The sequence below is a fragment of the Sciurus vulgaris genome, assembly GCF_902686455.1.
Source record: "Sciurus vulgaris genome assembly, chromosome: 12".
Lineage (NCBI taxonomy): Eukaryota > Metazoa > Chordata > Mammalia > Rodentia > Sciuridae > Sciurus > Sciurus vulgaris.
In genome coordinates this window covers 107,050,350-107,063,214 of record NC_136473.1, presented here as the reverse complement: position 1 = coordinate 107,063,214, position 12,865 = coordinate 107,050,350, and the positions used below count along the sequence as shown (strand labels likewise).

General features: G+C 42.8%; 1 protein-coding gene across 1 annotated transcript in view; it reads right to left on the bottom strand.

Annotated features, from left to right (window-relative positions):
• The window catches only part of SLC9C2 (solute carrier family 9 member C2 (putative)), a gene marked incomplete at its 3' end in the record, with an annotated part of 73,678 nt that overhangs the window by 50,062 nt on the left and 10,751 nt on the right, over positions 1–12,865 (bottom strand). The window contains 6 exon segments of the mRNA XM_079107309.1: positions 564–645; positions 2,670–2,838; positions 5,680–5,823; positions 6,090–6,189; positions 6,972–7,133; positions 8,458–8,574. Coding sequence (XP_078963435.1) covers positions 564–645; positions 2,670–2,838; positions 5,680–5,823; positions 6,090–6,189; positions 6,972–7,133; positions 8,458–8,574 — 774 coding nt within the window.

The following is a 12,865-nucleotide window of genomic DNA, read 5'->3' as shown; positions in this document are numbered from 1 at the left end:
ACCAATACAGTATCTGAGTTTGGGCTGAACACACAGCCAGTCAGAAAAAGATAATGTTTCCCATCTTCCCTTATGAACATGTGCCTCGTGATTAAGTTCTGGATACACAGATATTAAGTTCTGGACTGTACCTTAAAAGGAAGCTGCTTACATCCACCCGTCCACCCCCATTTCCCTCTTCCCTCTTTCCTTCGCCTATTGAATAATAGGTGTGTGGCAATGTGTAGTTTTCCACCCTGCAGACTAGAGAAACACCCTACGGAACAGAGGAACCTGGACCCCTGGTCCACCTGGTACAGCAGAACCAGCCACTCTTTTGGATTTTACAGTGGAGGGGGAAGGAGCTTCCACTGTCCTATTTAAGCCTCTGTTCTCTTGGCTTCTGCAAAACTAGATGAACCAATATTGCAATTAATAGAGCATCCATCTTTACATAATGAGTAAATGAAATAACTGGTTTCTAAGCCAGTTCCTTGAGCACCATAAGAAATGTCAGCATTACCCCAACGATGACTTGTTTGCATTTTTCTCCCCAGTTAGTAAATGATTATCACACACTTTACCTAATGTCCTCGCCGAGAAAGTCATCATGTATGAATTGATTGCCATTGTCAGTAACGATATTACTTGTACATAGAAAATAAACTAAAAACAAAGGATACAAATGATTAGAATGAGCATATTACATCAGTTTTCAAAAGGCAAGCATTGTTCATTCAACCACCAACAAAATTCCACTTTAATCTCTAATCTTAATCCTTAATACTGTCTCTGATACATAAGCTGAGGCAAAAGTCCAGTTTTGTGGACACTGTTTGAAGTAGGGCAGAAATTCATTTTCAACCTGAACAAAGGAAAAACCATAGGCTGTGTGGGAAAAGGACACGGAGAGAAGAGCTTTCAGCCTTCACAGACATGACTGCAGAACATGGAGGGCGGGGGACACCCACCACCCAGGCAGGATGGGACATACACCTGAAATCAGCATTTACGATGGCAATTCAAGAGGCCCTGAAGGGCAGGCAGGAGCTGGTGGGGTCTGGAGAGGCACCGTGCACAAACAAAAGGACCAGCACATCTAATCCCGGCTTTGGCATTTATCCACCATGTGGTTTGGGGCCAGGTAGCCCCTCTGAGCCACAGTGTCCTTCACTGCAGAACAGAGTGAATCTCTCCAGGGTGTTTCCCAGCCTGACCCATAACAGTCCCCAGATGTGCCTGTTGGACGTACTGATTTCCACTCCTCTTCCCTGCAGATTGTGAATCAAGACTACAGGAGCAGAGGGAATTCTTAACATCAGACAGAATTAGGAAACCCTATAAAATGATACCCAAATGTTAGTTAACGTCTGGCCAACTTGGTTTTAAGCCAATTCATTGCGTTTAAGAGAACTGAAGGAGCTGAAGTGTTGATTATTATAATTTTCCTTTGGAGTTGGGAAGGACCCAAAGTCTTTGCGAAACCACAGGTTTACTGGAACTCCAACCTGGTTCCCAGATTAAGCCCAGGTATATAAATCTTCAGGAACAATATGGTGAGGAATATGATATTCCATCAAGAAAGCACTTCCTCTTGGGAGCTAGGGTGCCTGAGTTCCTTCCCTGTCATGCTGTGTGCGGAAGGACATTCTCTTTGCTTTGATTTTCCCAAATGCAAGATGAAAGCATTGAAAGTTGCTCAGAGAAAGAAGATATTTGAAAAATGATGTGCTGCTGGGGCCTCTGGGACAGAAGCAAAATAGCAAAGAAAAAAAAAATCCTAGAGTGGAAATCAGATAATAATGGGAAACTCTGCACATCTACCTCCAGGTTCCTCAACAGGGACAAGGTGGCCTTGAGGTCATGTCATCCAGGTGGTTTTCTCGCTCAGGCCTGGGGATATTGGTCCTGGAGGTTTCTAACGACATCTCTAACTAATCATGCAGTACCATCACAGATGCTGAGGCACCCTAACAGGGCTGGCAGGGGCGCTGGGCCTTGCCTGAGCGCCAGGACCACAGATGCTGCGCCACCAGAAACCCACCAGCTCCGAAACCCGCCAGCTAGCCCTGCTGGGAAAGGTGTGGAGAAAGAGCAGGAGGGAAACCAAGCATCGTTCTTTACCATAGATAATGGAGTCTGCCGCCAGAATTTTTAAGCGAGCCCTAAGACCTAAATATAACTAGGTCATAAATGCAACAGTGTTTGAAATCTTTCTCCCCTTAGTATACTTAACTAGCACTTCAGGTCTTATTCTGACAGATGTAGGGATTGGAACGCTCTCCATAAGGGCACTATTTTTTTCATGCTTCCTGACATCTATTGAAAAAGAGCATTTGTATGCTTAAAAATGGAGCATTTATAAAGAGTCAGGTGTTTTACTAAGCTTCATCTCCGTCCTCAACTGGAAATCTGAGGCTCCACAATGCTGGGAACTTCCCTCAAGGTCACCCAGACCATGACTGGGAGAGTCAGGACTGGAACCCTGTCCTAAACACATGACCACAGGTCCCTCTCACAATGTCAACACGAAAGAACTTTCCTCTGAGTTCCCTTCCACTTAAAAGGATGCATTTTAAAAATCTAATTCAAAACCAGTTAACTTTATGATTTGAGTATAGTAAGTGCTACAAAATAAGAAAAAGTGCATAAATACGAGTAATCATGAGACCTGATTATTTTTTCCCTACCAGTTGTGGTGCCTCTACTTTTTGTTCAGTCAGATTATAAACATCCGGAGCCAAGAGTAAGCTAAAAACTCCTTTAATTCCAGACCACGTGATAACAATTCCCCATCGCCAACTATACTCATAACTTGAATGCATCAAAATCGGGGTCAGTAAAATAACAGTAAGCAACCTGCGGACAGAAAAACAAATAAATCGCAACTGACATATGAATCTTACTTACAATTGAAACCATGTACTCAAGTCTAAATTTTTCAAGAAAGAGATGATGCAGTTTATTGGTAAGTCATTCAAACTTTCTAGGACTAAACAAATCTAAATTTTCTGCATAATACTCAAGTCTTGAAAAATAATGTGTGGAGTTCCATACATAAACAGTGATTTATCATTAACACTATTGTGTACTATTTGCATTTTAGTGGTAAGTGCCTGCATGGAAACCTCTTCGAAGAGTGTTGACAAGATCATCTATTCCCTGCAAGGTCATAAAATGACTGAATTCAGAAACCAGAATGGGAAGACATATTGTAGGCACATTAATAAGGTTAATCCAACCAAAATTTTCCTGAGTTTCCATAGAATCATCCACTAAATGTCACACAAATCATTTCAACTTGTGTCTTCCTGCTCTCTGGGTCATTTCTCTATAGGATCCCAAGGGGATATGTACCAAGAGAATATCAGCACTGTAGTTCAGATGAAGAGTGAGTATAATAATCAAACCATGTCCAAGGGTGGTGAAAATTACATGAGGTATTGCAAGTCCAAGAGTTTGGTCCCAAGACTGGCACATAATAAATGCTCAGTAAAGTTAGTTGCTGTTGCTGCTATTGTTGTTATTGTTATTATTATTATTAGGCTATCCTTATTTTCTCAGAATGAGAAAGAACTTATGCTTCAAAGCAATGGAAGGATTTTCAACAGCAATCATCAGCAGATTTTCCATCCAGACTCCAGTCTTCACCTCATGTTGCCCCAGAAAGCTTACCCACTTGGAAGGTTTTCGAGTCCCTGACTCTAGACCTATAAGAATTCTCCAGGCTTTGGGGAAATGGCATGCCAGTTCCTCTGCTTACAGTTAGGGTTTGTCTGCTCATATCTTCTCTCTCCCTTTCTCCTCCCCAGTCCCACAAACTCAGGGTGGCATACAGATCCCGTCTCCTTCCAACACTATGGTCTGAAGTTGGTGGATACTGGTTCAACCAGTTCTACCGTAAGGCCTCTGGTTGCAGAGCTATGCAAACTTGCCTTAAGAAATAAGTTGTCTTTCAACTTAGAAGCCAACAAATATAGTGCTTCAGATAAGTACACTGAAACTTAAACAAGTGATTGCTCAAAGTTGCATAGGGACAAGCTAACAAGAATGAGAGATGGGATTTGCACCCAGAAATAAACATAAACACACAAATTATTCTAGAAAGCAATGACTAACTAAAAAAATTTTTTTAAGTTGTCCAAATATAAAAGCAGAGAAAAGATAATGTTAGATAGCTACTGATTGAACAGCCACATAGGTCCAACAGGAGGGCACCAATACCAAGCCCCAAATGGATGGGGCAGAGGGTGGAGGTGGTGTGTAGGACTATGTGAGAGAAGAACCTGGTCCACATGCAGTGCTTTTGGAGGCCGTAGAAGCAAGAATCCAGGGGAACATCTTACAAACTAAGCTCTCTTGGCCATGGTCTTGTGTGAAAATGACACTACTGTGGATTCTCATGGAAAACACAGCTATCGTGAGCAGGCAGCGGCATTCTGGAAGCATGCCTCACGAACTAGACTTAAACCCCAACCCCAGACTACGTCCTACAAGTGAAATGACGCTGGGCTAGATCTTGAGCTCTCTGGGCTGCATTTGTGCTCTGGTGAGAAACGCCCATCTTATGGGTTCTGTTTGTACCAATGGCGTGTAGGACATGGGAGGTGTGCGATCAATGACTTCACCCTAACCACGGATCACAATAACATGGTGAAAGTCGACACAAGGTTAAGAACCATTGATCTAGCCCAGCAGCGCTTAGACTTGAACCTCGTGAACCCTGAGGGCATGTTAAAACCATTCCTGGATCTCACTCCAGAGCCTCAACTCAGGAAAACCAGTTGAAATGGGCCCATGAATCTACATGCCTGGCCAGCTTAGGGGTGAGGCTGGTGCTACTGATGACCCTCTCGGTTCACAAGTGAAACACTCCCCACGTTGCCCAGCAGGCCGCGTGTGGCCTCAGCAACAAAGCAGGCTTCCTCACTTCACAACCACAACTGGATTTTTCTATATTCCACTGCTTCCCAATTCTAACTCTGGCTTGAGAATTAAGCTCATGATGGGACTGCAAATTGGTGCGAGCACTATGGAAACCAGTATGGAGATTCCCCAGAAAACTTAAAATGGAACCACCATTTGACCCAGTTATCCCACTCCTCAGTCTCTACCCAAAGGACTTAAAATCAGAATAACACAATAACATAGTCACATCAATGTATGTAGCAGCTCAATTCTCAATAGCTAGGCTATGGAACCAACCGAGGTGCCCTTCAACAGATGATATATAAAGAAAATGTGGTACATATACACAATGGAATGTAACTCAGCCATAAGGAAGAATGAAATTATGGCACTTGCCAGTAAATGGATGAAACTGGAGGATATGATGCTAAGTGAAATAAGCCAATCCCAAAAAACCAAAGGCTGAATATTCTCTCTGATATGCAGATGCTTACACACAAAAAGGGTGTGGGGGAGAGGGAAGAATAGAAGTTCATTGGATTAGACAAAGGGGAATGGAGGGAAGGGAGTGGGGATGGAAATAGGAAAGACAGTGGAATGAATCAGACATCACTTTCCTATATGAATACCGGGCCCGTGTAACTCCACATTACATACAACCGAAAGAACGGAAAGTTACACTCCATGTGTGTATAACACGTCAAAATACATTCTACTGTCATGTAGAACTCAAAAACAAATTAAAAGAAGAATCTAAGTTCAGTGAAACAAGCTTTAAAATATGAGTATTACCTGACGAAATTCATTGTCACAAATAAGATGAAAACAAAAACTACGGTGCCGAATCTAAGATACTTGATTTCTCCACACCCCACCACGATGCCGAAGAAGGTGTAGATCAGGTGGTGGTAAATGGTCGAGAACATGATCAAGAACCTAGAGTGAAGGGAAAGAATGGCGTTTTAAGCAATGCCTTTAGAAACTATGTTCCTTTTATGTCAACTCCTCTGTCTTGTACCCGTCTTCCTCAGCTGAGTGACGGTGGCTTTCATCACTGCTACAGACAACATTTTAAAGCACTTTGTTGCCGGGTGTGGTGGCACCCACCTGTGACACCAGTTGATTCAGAACTACAGGGAGGTTAGTTAGTTAAGCATGGAACTTCTGTGATATCTCTGCCAAGTGCATAGTAAGAAACTTACTTAGTGATTATGAACTCCATCCTGGGCTTAAAGCTTAAGGAATCTAAATTCAGTCCTATAGTGGCCAAAGCAACAATGCCTGACATTCCAAAGTATTCCACTGGGGAGAGAAAAAATTAAATAAAATTAAATGCATTTAAATCTACACACTGAGGTACTTCATCTTGGGTGATGAATTGGTGGGAAATTTGAGAGTGGCATTTTTTTCCTTAGAAAACTGCTTCAGAGGATTGGCCTGGTAGATTGGAAGCTAGCAAACTTTTTCCGTAAAGGGCCACATAGTAAACGTCTAGTCTTTGGGGGCCACTTGGACACCTGTTACAACAACTCGACTCAGTCACCATGATGTGACCGCAGTCACAGGTAATAAGCAAACAAGTGAATGTCCAATAAAACTTTGGCTAGAGACTGAGATTTGAACTTCACAGAATCTTCACGTGCCATAACATCTTTTTCTTTCTTTAAACCACCCTACAGTGTAAAAACAATTCTCAGTGAGCAGGTGGTCCAAAACCGAGCAGATCTGGCCGGGTTTGCCCATTCCAGACAGTCGCTGAGGGTGCTGAGTAGGCAAAGGCAAGCTTGGCGATCTCTGCCGAGCGCTGCCCGTGCTGGGCTGCAGGCCCATCTCGGGGCCGCCCTGGCCACGGTCCCCCGGAAGCCTGCTCTGCTTTGCCTCCCCAACGACAATGTAATTCCCTGGGCTCCCAACAAACGTGTAAATCTAGTCTGAGGCACAAAACACCAACCATGAAGAAGGTTTGAATACCCAAAAAACCAACAGCCCCAGCTCAAAAAGCCTTCAAATAGTATATATTAAACATCAGACGTGAAGGAAGAAAAGGAGCGTGGAAGTGATTTTGGCACTTATTTTTGCCTTACCAATGTAGAACGTCATATACACCATTGAAAAGCAGAGGATGACATTGGTCAGTGTGTTGCTAAAAATGTCGGTCAGTATGAACTGAATGACTCTTGCACACCAGTAGCCACATATGATGCTTCCAAAAATGTCCAGGCTGAGTCCCACGACGATATGTAACTCTAAAGTAAAAAGAAGAACATGCTGAGCTGTGTGTAACTGGTGTCTTTTTTTGGTGGCGCTTTGATTTGCTCTCGAGACTTCCCGTGGGAATCGTGTTCTTCGGCAGGAGGGAGTGTCCCAGGAAAGTCAACAAAAGAGGCCCTGTGGGGGTGTCCTTCCTGTACAGTCTGCAGCGCGGGTTCACTCACCCAGGGACAGAAGACTCACGTGTCCTCAGGGTCAGGCCGAGAGCGTAACTGTGAAAAACCCGGACAGTGCGAATCTCTGAACAAAAGACAGCCAGGGCTGGGGCTGCATCTTGGCGCTGGAGCTCTCGCCTAGTGGTGGGAGGGCCTAGATCCGTTCCCAGCATCGGAGGAAAAAAGAGACATCCGATTCCAATTTTTAAAAAACTATGTCAGGGCCAAACGAACCACACCCAGGGTCCTGCCAAACTGCAGCCGGTTTGAGACCCTGCTCCCAGCCCAGGGAACTTTTGAGAAATGGGGAGGTGAAATTTTCATTGTCACAATAACTGGAGCACTAGTGGCAGTGAGTGGGTGAGTGTCAGGTGGTCCTGGACAAAGTCCTAAACCATAACAATGGCCCTCCGCCAATGCCTGCAGTGCCTTCATGGGGACAGCACTGCTGCCCACCACCATTGAGAACTGCCTTCGCTTGCAGCAATCACAAACACAGATGAGGAGGACACCCTTTTCCCCTTCTTCATGCTTCCTTTCACCCCTTTCTTCTTTACTAGCACCACATCCAGAAACTAGCAAGGTAGCATGCTCCACTCCTCGGTGATCATGAGCCACACAAATCTGGCTACTGTCACCTCTATCACCTGACTCCCTGGAACCACTGAACTACTTTGCTTTTACCCTCCAGCCCAAATCCAGGACCAAGCTAGTGCTTAACATCCACTCAGTGAGATGCAGATTGATCCAGGAAAGAAGCAAATCTGCACCAAATGATGCAATTGTGTATGTGTGCACACTTGTGTGTGTGTGTATGTGCATGTGCACATGCAAACACAGTGCTGGAAATCAAGCCCAGGGCCTTGCACATGTGAGGCAAGTACTCTACCACTGAGCCGCACCCTCCACCCCACGCACGCTCATGCGTATATATCAAGGGACATAAAATAATTTTTTCAATTTCTTTGCCCTTTACTGTCCAAGAAAACACATAAATGGTCATTGTTTTCTTGTTAACCCATGCATCATGTTAACTGGTTCAAGAGTAAAGGATAGGGAGAGCAGTAAAGACGTATTGGATGCATTTTAATTTCAGTAAGAATAATTTTAGAAGTTGTACAGACAGAAAAAAAAATGCTCTTACCTGTAAACATGGTAAGCTGCTCCACACTGACCCGAAAAATTCCAAAAAAAATGCAGGCAACGCTACAAATGATCAGCGATTCTCCTCTAATCATGTCAATATACATTTTAGAAAGGCCTGGAAAAGGGAATGAAGAATATAAATCACTGAGGTACATGAAAATGATGTCCTTATACAGGAAACAAAGAGAAGGACGAGGATAGAGAGAAAGAAAAGGAACAGAAGCAGAAAAACTAGCACACCTGAGACGGGTCTCTCAGGCTTCCAAATTTCCAGGGACAGAGGAACGTGGGGACAGCACGCCTTTGTCGGCCATTGCCTCGACCATGCTCCAGCTCCAAGATGAGACAGATCTTAGGACCACATTTCACTTGAATGAATACGGATCAGACCCCAAAAGGAGGTCACTGCAGAGTGCACAGTATGATTCAGCAACTCCACTCCAGGGTGGATGCCCAAGAGAATTTAAAAAGGCACACGCACACGAAGATGTGTGTGTGAACACTTATAACAGCGTTATTCATTGTAGCCGGAAAAGAGAATCTGTTCAGAGTTCCTCGGCTGATGGGCAGGGGACGCATGTGGAATCTCCAGGGAAAGCAGTGGGGTACAGGTGCAACAACAGGGAGGAAGCCTGCCGCCTCGAGCCGAGCGAAGGAAGCCGGACGCAGGGCCTCCCACAGCAGTGCCAGCCACTGTGGCTTTGCTTTACTCACCCGAGGGCAATTATGGCCCAAAAATATTAAGTGGAAAATTCCAGAAATAAATAATTCCTATATTTGAAATCTATATTGTTACAATTTTTCTAGTCATTATTAGTTATTATTAATCTCGTACCTAATTTATAAATTTACAAAGTAAACTCTGTCGTAGACATTTCTGTTTGAGGCAAGAAAGCAACGCATTTATAGGTTTCAGTATTGTGCATGGTTTCAGGAGTCCACTGAAGGTTTTGGAAACTGTCCTTGATGGATAGGGATGGATGACTGGATTGTATGGTCTGATTTATATGAATCGTCCAGAGCAGACAGATAGATACACATCAGAAATGGATTAGAGGTTGCCAGGGGCTTGAATAGAAAATTCCAAACCACATGGCCATCTTTTACCATTTCCTTTCTGCCTGAAGGACTTCCTGTAACACTTTCAGGGTGCAGAGCTGCTGCCCAGAGATTCCTTCAGCCACCATACATTTGAGGAAGTATTTTGCCCTCACTGTGAGGTGTCGCCAAATGTAGAGTTTTAACCTGGCAGTGTTGTTTTGGTACTCTAAAAAGGTTGTGCACCACCCTTGGGTTTGCTTTGATTCTGGAGAGGTTGTTGTTATCTTTCTTACAATTGTTCTTCTGTATGTAATTATCTTTTTCTCTGGCTGCTTTAAACTTTTTCCCTTTATCACTGGCTTTAAGGGATTTTTTTTTTTTTTAATGTGCCTTGGTGTGGTATTGTGTGTGTGTGTGGGTGTGTGTGTGTTTCTTGGACTTGGGATTTGTTGAAACTATTCAATTTATGACTTTAGTTTTCATCAACTTAGAATTTTTTTATTCATCATTTATTCAAATATTTTTGTTTCTCCCTTTATCTCTCTCCCCTCTTTTGAGACACATATACTAGGTCACTGGTAGTTGTCCCACATCCACTAATACTCAGTTCTTTTTTCCAGTCTTTTTCTCTCTGAGCTTCATTTTGAGTAGTTTCTATTGCTTTGTCCTCAAGTTCACTAATCCTGTCTTCTTCAGTGTCTAATCGACTATCTACAATATGGTTTTCATCTCTAGAAGCTTGATTTAGGTCTCTTTTATGTATACCATATCCACTGGTATGCTAATAAACCAGCTATCCAAATTTATAAAGGCCCAATTGGCAGTGCTTGCCAATTCTGTGAATAAACACTTCCAACACAGCCAATTCCAAGCTACCAATGGTTTAATAATGTGCTTAAAAATTCATGATTATTTAACAATTGGCTCTTATAATCTGGTATGAGTGGGTTCTATACTATACTCACTTTATTTTTGAATACATGGATTATGTCTGTAATAACTTTTTTTTTTTTTTTTTGAGAGACAGGTCCTTGCTCTGCTTACCAAGTTGGCTTTGAAACCCTGGGCTCAGGTGATCCTCCTGCCTAGGAGTTCCAGTTAGCTGGGACAGGAGAGCAACCACATGTCCAGCTTAGGATAACTGTTCTAATGCTGTTCTGTACTAACTCCATCCTCTGTATCCTGGGTCTTCTTGTACTTCCTCCCGATTTTTTGCATGCTGGGTAATTTCTTACTAGATTTTAGACTTGTACATTTTCTATTATTAGGTACTGTATATTTCTGTATTCCGATAATTTTTCCTGAACTTCGTTCCAGAATATAATTAAGTTACTTGGAAACAATTTTGAGCCCTTGCTTTTAAGTTTTGTTAGGTAGCACCAGAGCATCCTTTAGTCTAAGACCAATTGTCCCCACTACGAGGTAACAACCTTCTCTGTCCTCTCGCCGATGACCCATGAATCATGAGGGTTCTTCCATCATGTAGGAATCCTGACGGGAGTTATTCCCTTCTCTCCCCGCAGTGTTGGTGCTTGCCTGTTGCCTACCCAAAGACTCAAGGGGAGCCCTACAGCTCTCGGCTGCCCTCCTTCAAGGCAGCTCTCAACTGTGTGAACTCGAGCTGCCTTGGACTCCTGCCCTCCCAGCCCCAGAACTGCTCAGCTTATAGAAACCGCCAGTCTCCGACTAAGTGAGTCTTCCTCCCACAGAGACCTGAAAACTCTTGCCAGGTGATAAACTGAGGCGGGCGCCATTAAGAGTACATCTCCTTCCCTTTTTCTCCCCCGCTCAGGAATCCCTGTCCTACATTGTCCAGAGTCCAATATCTGAGAACTATCTTTTTCATACATGTTGTCCACTTTTCTCGTTGCTTCAAACAGGAAGGTAAATTCTACCTGAGCCATGGGTATAAAAACAGAGGGCCCTCACGTCTCTGGTGGTTTAGGGAACTGTGTGCCAGCCCGGGACTCCTCTTACTTAAGAGCATAAGCCTCAAACTTAAGGACAAGTGACCCAGGGTGGCACAGTATGCAGCCTAACGCAAGGACAAGTTGATAGAAAAAGAAGAGCACAACGGTATATAGTTGAAAAGCAGCTGTTTAATACAATCCCTTGTATGAAGACCTGAGCTGGTCACACTAGGTGACATTATTATTTTTTTTTTATCAAAACAAGACCTAATTAACATTCTAATTTTTTTCCTTTGAGGTTTTGAAGTGTAATTGAGTAAATGTAGAAGGGTCATTGTGTTATTATTATTATTTCTAAGGATATTATATCTAGTTTAAAAGAAAGGAAATCTCTGCTTTCCCATGTTCCATCTGGATGTAAAACACCAGAATATTCAAAAGCTATCTAACTGCTAATGTCTCCTGAATGACAGGGTGAATGTCAGGGTCACTTGGGTCTGATTGCCGAATAATGTTCGGCTAGCTGTTTCTACTCTTCCTGCTGACAAAGAAGGCAAGCTGAGCCACCCTCTCTGTGACCAAGGCACAAAACCACTGCTTCCACAGGTCTGGAGTCTGCACAGGGATTTATCCAGTGAGGAAATCCTTTAATTCTTCTCTCAGATTCAGTGAGTTGGAATGAGGGGTGAGTAGAGGTTTGGCAAATGAAGTTGCATGTTTAATTTACAGTTGTTTTTAACAGTAAAACACAATAGTAATTACTCTTCACTGTCTTTAATGGTTTATTATGGAATTAACATATTGGCATATTGCAAAAATTAGAAAAGGGAAAGAATAAAACAACACCCATCTGAGTCCACAACCCATATACAGCTATTTTAACTTCAGAATCCTTTTCTAAGCATTTGACTTTGACTCAATTGAAATTGTGATAAAACTTTGTATTTTGTACCCTTAAGATCCTCTTTCAGATTTGTTTTAAAATAAATATATTTAATTCCTGTGCCCTCTTTTAAAACAGGTGATGGATGAATCAGCGCCTGTCAATCTGCATAGGAACACCCACCCCTTTTTCCAGGGGGCCAGTCCCCCTGGGTTTCAGTCATACATTTCACAGTGCAGAGGGTACCTCACCTAATGAAGCACATTAACTTTGTAGAAATTGCAGTTTTATGTATTATGATAATTTTAGGCATAGAGCAAAAAAGAAAAAAAGGTTTTCCTCCAAAATGAATGTATTATGACAATTAGATAGAAGCAAACTGAACAGTTTATTTAATTGGGCATGAAAGAACTATGTGATAACCCTGCTGATACCAAAAATAAGTGAGAGTGATTTTCTCCATAAAAATGAGTCAAATGGATCTTACTGAGAAAAATGCTGCTGAATACAGAACTCATATATCATCTAAGGATTAGTGCATCAAGAAAGTAAGAGCCAGTCAGAAAAAAAAA